Genomic DNA, 7,374 nt, shown 5'->3' with positions numbered 1-7,374 from the left:
AGCCAGAGTTTGACCCACTCCTCCCACCTCCACCTCCACCTCTCACTATGTATGAAGCATCCATTATGTGCCAGGCCCTCCACCAAGCACAGAGAATGCAGACAGACCCCGGGCTGCTCTCGGGTGTTCACCGTAGATGGAGGCACCCACAAGGGAGGGCTGCTTAGGGACTGAGTGAAGGGGACCCTTGGGGGTGGGTGGGATATGTACAGCTGGCAGAAGGCTCTGGGTCACCTACTTAGGAGAAGGGAGTGCACAATCTGTGTGAGGGACAGATTCGAGCAGCCTGGCTTGGGTGAGAGGGATTTCTGGGGTGCCGTAGGCTGTGGGGCTGGACTTGAGATTTGGGGTCGATTCTGTTTAACAACACTGCCCATAGGAGAGCAGGCCCCTGGAGGGAAAGGAAGGCAATCTCAGGACACCGGTGGACACCCTCCTCCCCATCACCATGTCCAGACCCTGGGCCAGCAGCCAGGCCCGAGCCACTCTGGCCCCTCGCTTTCCGGCCCACGTGTCCAGCCCAGTCCTACGGCCGTAACTCACACGGGTCCTCAGAAGCTGCCGAAGCCAGACCTGCCCACATGATCAGCCCGCCAGCTGGGAGAAAGGAAGTCAGAGGGGCTACGGGGGGGGGGGGGGGCTGACTCGAGGACGTGACCCGGGAAACCGATAAATCATATGTTTGTCCAAGACGGGGTCACAACAAAGCCCAAACAACAAGCTGGCAGCTTGTGGAATCCATCCGGCTCAGGAGAAATACAACTTTGCTTTCTATTAATAAACAGAGGCAGCATTTCCGCTATGGGGGCATGGGGGTATGAGTGTGTATGGGGTCAGCCCAGCCTCCCCCAGCTCTTGGCCTGCTCTGAAGGAACCAAGACAAGCTCCACACTCCCCGTCAGAGATGCCACAAGGGAAGGACCAAAAGCAGGACCACCCCCTAGAGCCCCCCAGGCAGCCTGAATGAGCATTGGAGCCATCTGAGCAGGGGGCTCCAATCCAACACACCCAGCACACACAGACTGGGCCCAGGAGCATGGCTTGAGGCTGGGCTCTCCCTCCCTGCAGCAGACAGTTGTGTATCCCTCGACAGACACATTTGGCTTAAAAAGGAAATACTCCATTTCATGACTTAACGGTTTTTATTTTTAGAAGCCAGGGGTGAGTCATGCTCTGGGGAGAGCCACAATGGAGGTTTCTGTGGATGGGCCCAATGCTCTGGCTCTGGCCTGCTGGCCCAGCTCTGAGTAGGGTGAGGCTGGGGGGCCAGAATAGGGGCAGAGGGATGGGGCACCTCAGTAGCCATCTCTGAGCCTTTCTGTGACCATTCCTATAAGGCAGCTCCCTACCCCTCAAGACATGCTCTCTCTCTCTCTCTCTCTCTCTCTCTCTCTCTCTCTCACACACACACACACACACACACACACACACACACATACAGGCTATGTCTCCCCCAGAGAAAGAGACTGAACCTCCGGCTAGCTGGACCAGCCGTGGGGCTGAAACACTGAACCTTCTTCAGAAGAGGATTCTAAGACAAACGATGTCATTTCCTAGCTCTCTGAAGAATAATGACGTATTGAAGGCAGCTCAGTTTTTCCAACCCTGACCCCAACCCCCCTCCAGCAGGCTGCCAGGCTCTGCCCAGTTTCAGCTGCCAGGAGACAGGGGCCCATGCTCCAGCCTTCCTTGTTAAACCTAGGCTAAGTCTCCCTAAAGGGGAAGGGGAGGAGGCCCCTCCTTGGATTGAGAGTTAAGAGCCCTCAAAGATGGAGCCCAAAAGGAGCTGAAGGCATTCCCCAAGGACTTCTGGGCCAGGGAAGTTTCACTGACCTTGGATTCGTGGGATTCTTGCCATCAGACCCTTTTTCCCATAGCTTGGGGGTCCCTGTGAAACAGTTATATTTCCCAAGTGTCCCGGTACATGGAATGCAGGGGCCAGGGCTCCATGTCGGTGGAGCTTTAGACAGGGAGGGAGCAAACACATGGCTGTACTGGTTACCCAAGCTAGAGAGGGCAGACACACCTGATAGCAAAGCTGCCCAGTGGTCCAGCCATTCTGGAAAGCAATCGGGAACATGACCCAAAAAGACTCAAAACTGTGCCTCCCAGCTCTTTGATGGACTGATACAACCAGCTTCCCAAGTTCAATAGTAGGTGTTCTTAGGGTCAGTCCAGGATTGCTGGATGTGCTAGGACCAAGTATCTGCCACAGAGATGGTATGGTGGACAGAACACCAACCCTAGAGGCAGGAAGACCTTGGTTCAAATCCAGCCTCATACACTTATTTCCAGACTGGGCTTCAAGCCATTATAGGACATTATTATTAGGTTGGACAGTTACAAAAATCCAAATATTTATTCCTTATATCACATGAAACATCTCCAAACTTACACTTATTAAGTTCTGGGGGCCAGCCTTGAAAAAGCAACCCTGTAATCCAAGTCTCAGGGTGGTTGAGGCTGGCACATAGCTTGAGAGCAAGAGTTTTGAGCTGCAGTAGACAATGCCAACTGAGTGTGCAGCACCAATATGGGAGACACCCCAGTGCAGGGGACATCACCAGTTTATCTAAGAAAGGAGTCAACTTGATCAAGTAGAAAATGAAGCTGGCCATAACTGCCATGCTGGTCAGGAGTGGGACAGGGGCTCTCAGTACCCTCTACATTTCCAGCCTGGGGCTGGAGAGGGGGAGGCTCAGTCTTAAAAAATGAGGGGGAAGGACATCAATAACCTGGACAGCAGCCAGGGGAAGGCAGCCAGATGGGAAAGAGCCTTGAGCTCCTGCCATATGAGGCTTCATTGAAGTAACAAGATTCTCAGCCTGAAGGCCAGAACTTGGGATCTGAGTCTTGTCTTCATTTGAGGGTCAGAAGAGGCATTAGATTGTCTCTTCTTATCATGAATCTGCCTCTAGCTGGCATCTGTTTGTCTCTCCCAGATCAGCTTCTTCTCTTCAGCACTATCTTCCCTCAGAAATCAGTCTAAGCTAATAAACATTCATTAATGTTTGCCCTGGACAAGTAGCCCCCTCCCAGCTTGCTAGTCTCCTCACACCTGACTCCCCACACAGCTCTTCAGTCCAGTGACCACCATCTTTTGGCTCTCCCCAGCTGTCTTCCAGGCCTGGAATGCTCTCTCTCCTCTGCCCAGGCTCTGACTGACCTCCCTGGCTTCCTTTAAGCCCAACCAAAATCCCATCTTCCACAGGAAGTCTGCTCTAACCCTTTTCAGCTGCAGGGCCTTCTCTTTGTTGATTGTCTCCTGTTTAGCCCATAAATAGCTTGCTTTGTAAATATTTGGTTGTGTATTGTCTCCCCCTTTAGACTGTAAGCTCCTTGGGGACAGGGACTGCCTCCTTATGTATCCCCAGTGCTTAGCATGGGGCTCCCTAGTAGTAGGTACTTAATAAATGTTGATCGATTGACTGCAAGGCACTCTGTTAGACACAAGAACACAGAGAGAAACAGCAAAAACCAGACTCTGCCTCAAGGAGCCTACACTCTAGCAGAGGGACACAAGACACACATAGATAAGTACATACAAGACAACTTGAGGTCTAAGAAGAATTTTCATCACCATCTTAAGATATAGGGGCTAGAACCCTGGAGTGGAGCCAGAAAAGCCTGGATTCCAATCCCTTCTCCAATACTCACAAGCTAGGTCACCCTGGCTAAGTCACTACACCCTTCAAAGCCTAAATTTCCTCATGGCTAAATGGAGATCACAATACTCTCATCCCTAGCTCACATGTTTATAAAGTGTTCTACAAATATCAAAGCCTTGTAGAGATATCAGTTGTTACTATTTCAGCTTTGAAATGGAAAAATAGTCCTGCTGCCTTAAGCACAATCATCAACCTTTTCTAACATAAGTTTCTCCTATACCTCCCCTGGACACAGGAGTTTCCAGAGGAGATCATGGGCCCTCGCAAGAGATCAGGACCTCTGGAAGGTCCTGCCATGCTGGGAAGGCTTCGGGTCCTGGCCCAGGAGGCTCCTGGTCAAAGTCCAGCCTTGATCAGTGTGGAGCTCCATCACCAAAAACCCAGTGCCCTGGAGCAGAAATCATTCTTGGTCACAGCTCTTCATGTCTACTGGTCACAAGTGGATGGAGCACCAACACACGCAAACCTTTAGATCCTTAAAAACTGAAGAATGGAGGAACAAGTGAACAAGGAAGTTCATCCATCTGTCTCCATATGGACAGCAGTCATTCAGCCAGATTCCTTAACATTGTGACCACTTGAAGGACATGTGACTTCCCCAACACTTAGTACATGTCCCAAGAAAGAAAATGGCCTGCTGGTTTTGGCAAACCCCTCTCAAATGAATGCATAACTTTAGTCAATCACACCATTGTATAAGGCACCATGTGCCTGGCGCTGTGCTCAGCACTTTTAGGAATATTCTCTCACTGACATGAACCTCACAACAACTCTGTGAGGTAGGTGCTGCTATGATCCTCATGGTACAATTGAGGAACTGGGACAGGCAGAGGTGAAGTGACTTGACCAGGGTCACATGACTGTTAAGTGTCCCAAGCCAGATAAAGGGCATCAAAGTCTAAATGGAGAATTTCATCAAGCTGTGTGACCAGCCCCATTAAGCACAGAGAAGCTTATTGCTAGAAGATTAGCCACCAGCAAGTCTAAAGGGCGTAGGGCTGGCGAGGGGAGCGTACACATTTGCATCTTGTTTCCTTAAAGTAAACCCTGGTCAGGAGGTTTTCTGTACCTTAATCAGGGGAGAGACAGATTAGTCTATTTCCCATGGGTCAATAGTGGTGGAATGAGGGGTGGTCCCAATCATGTGATCACCCCAGAGGCAGGAAATGCCTGCTCCTCCTTTTGGCATTCCATTTATTTTTGTGATAAATGGGGTAGCCTAGCTTTGATTTATTCTGCTTCTCCTTTCTCTGTCTCAGTTTCCTAATCTCTAAAATGAAGGGGTTGGATTCAACGATCTCTGAGGTCCTCGTAGCTTTAGATAGAGGGTCCTATGGTCCTATGAAAGTAGAGCTCTACCTGCCCTCCTGCCCTCCCTCCCCTGGCTCTCTCTGTCCCCCTCTTCTGACAGCCCTCCCGGGTACAGCAAGCTTCTACCCTAGCTATGAGGCTACATTTCTACATCAGTTCAGGGAACGTGGAATAATGTCAGGTCTAGGGGAACAGCACAGGACAGCTGAACTTTATCAGGGCCGTTCCTGGACCAGCTGTCCCCAAGGAGACCAGAAGGCCCCAATTCCCAAACTTGCCTCTCCTGCTGGAAATGAAAGCTAAGATCATTCCCAAGAAAGAAGGAGCTCTGAGAAGACACCTTTTACTCTTGATCCAGAGCCCAGGACCACCCCACCTGTAGTCAAAACCCAGAGCAGCCTGCTAAGGAGTCTAGTCCTGCTTGGGTTTGCTGGGCCGCCTCCGGGCTAGTCGATAATCAACAAAAGTCCCAAGACAGGACCATAGAATAAACCGTGCCAGTATAATTATTACCAGCAAAACCAACAATGGGTCTGAGTCCATGTTTAAACTCATAGAACCTAATGGAGAGAAGAGAAGAAAGAGAAGGAAAGGAACAGAAAATAGGAGGGGACAGGGCTCAGGCTGAGAATTGAGGGAGCGTAGGAACAAGAACACTGGCCTGGGAGTCAAAAGACCTCGGCACAAGCCAAGGCTGTGTGACCTTGGGCAAGTCCCTCCCCCTCGGGGCCCTCGGTTTCCCCTTCTCTAGGATGAGGGTCTTGGATGGTTGACAGGGGCCTTTCCAGGTCTGGCTTCCACTATTTCAGAGAGCAGGTTCCCTAAGGTCTGTGTGCCCAGGGCACTCTTGCCAGCTGCCTAGGTCCTGCTGCATTCCCGTCCAGCCGTGCCACTCACTCACTCGCCAGGGCGGGAGAAGCCTCCAGCTGACAGATTTGGGCCATGGAACGCACTATTTAGTCAAGAGGCCCCATGGACTATTCATTAAGAATTACCAACTCTTTGTATTTGACAATGACAGCATTGTCAGGAGGCTTTTGCGGGGTGAGGGGACCCCTCTGTAGAATCGGGCTTGCTCCAGGCTCTTGCTGGCTGGCTGCTCTCTCTCTCTCTCTCCCTCTCTCTCTCTCTCTCTCTCTCTGTTTCTGTCCCCTGTGTGTGTGTCTAGCTCACAATCTCTCTTGCAGTCTCCCTCTGTCTCTCTCTCTGTCTCCTTCCCTCTTTTCTGCGGTGCTGACGTAATCCCCAAACATCTCCAGCAGCAGCAGCTGCCGGGCACAGGCAGGCAGGCACCTCCTCCGGGCCCTTTCAGCAGCCCATGTGGGCCTGTCCAGCTCGGGCAGACAGACAATCGAGGCCTTTCTTCCCCCAATTAGCTAGTACTTCAAGAGTGGCGGGCGGCGCTGTCCAGCGGCCTCCGGAGGCACCAGGCCTGGAGATGGAATGGGGGGAGGAGAGGAGGCCAGGGAAGGGGAACAGATGAAAAGGGAAAGGAGGTGGGGAGGGACACAAGAGAACACAGAATCAGAGCAGGGAAGCTGGGGCAGCCACCCCCAGTTCAGAACTCTATTAGTCTGTGGGCAGATGCAAATGTCGCCTTGAGCCTGTCCCAGAAAAGGGCCACACAGAGGGGCTGCCCCGGGACACAGAAGGAGGCTTGGGGTGGGGGGGGGGGCGCAGCAGGGCTGCTTCAATGGGCTGAACTAGGGGAAGATGGGGACAATTCTCCCTGCCCCTTATACCCCCAAAGGTCCTCATCTCCCACAAAATGATGGCCTTAGAACACAGAGTGTCAGAGCTGAGAGGGGCCTTAGAACACAAAATGTCAGAGCCAGGAAAGACTTTAGAACACAGAATTTCAGAGCTGAGAAGGGCCTTAGAACATAGAACACAGAATGTCAGGACTAGGAAGGACCTCAAAGACCCCCTCATTGCCTAGATGAGAGAAATGAGGCCCAGAGTGAGGCAGGTTCTTGTTGGAGTCCATGGCAAAGCTGTGGAAAGACCCTGGGGTTGGGAGGCCTCGAACATCCCCCCAACCCCCACCCCCGACGTTGGCAGCCTGGGAAGTGGCTCTTTCCAGCTTCCCCTCCCCCACTGCATGGGCTTCAGGGGACCCAGAATCTCAGAGGAGATAGGACCCCCAGCCCCACCTCTAGCGCTTTGGTGATGCTTTGGTCTAAAGCTATTGTTTCTGTTTGTGGTCATTCTCTCCAAATTGACCAAAATTAATAAGCCCATCTTTTTAGGATACTTGCCTCCAGCAAGGCTATGTGACAGATATTAATTATCATCCCATTTTACACATAAGGAGGTGAGTGACTTGCCCAGGGCCACACAGTGCGTAAGAAGTCCAAAGCGGGATTTGAACCCAGGACTTCCTGCCTCCAGATCT

The 7,374-nt window shown here is 51.8% G+C and overlaps 1 protein-coding gene across 1 annotated transcript; it reads right to left on the bottom strand.

Moving 5' to 3' along the window:
- Positions 1-5,390: 5,390 nt before the first annotated feature.
- On the bottom strand, positions 5,391-5,923 carry SMIM38 (small integral membrane protein 38). The gene is made up of 2 exons (XM_036765313.1): positions 5,881-5,923; positions 5,391-5,539 (listed from the first exon to the last, which is right to left on the bottom strand). Exons 1-2 carry the CDS (start codon positions 5,921-5,923, stop codon positions 5,391-5,393), a joined length of 192 nt encoding a protein of 63 aa, XP_036621208.1.
- Positions 5,924-7,374: the final 1,451 nt, after the last annotated feature.

Source organism: Trichosurus vulpecula, chromosome 6 (assembly GCF_011100635.1).
Source record: "Trichosurus vulpecula isolate mTriVul1 chromosome 6, mTriVul1.pri, whole genome shotgun sequence".
In the NCBI taxonomy this organism is placed as follows: Eukaryota; Metazoa; Chordata; class Mammalia; order Diprotodontia; family Phalangeridae; genus Trichosurus; species Trichosurus vulpecula.
The sequence above is the reverse complement of the archived record's forward strand: the minus strand, read 5'-3'. Positions and strand labels throughout refer to the sequence as shown.

Coding starts and splice junctions, on each gene's coding strand:
- SMIM38 (XM_036765313.1), bottom strand. CDS start 5,923: ATGGCCCAAATCTGTCAGCTGGAGGCTTCTCCCGCCCTGGCGA. Junction 5,540..5,880: donor GGCTTCTCCCGCCCTGGCGA/GTGAGTGAGTGG, acceptor TCTCTCCATTAG/GTTCTATGAGTTTAAACATG.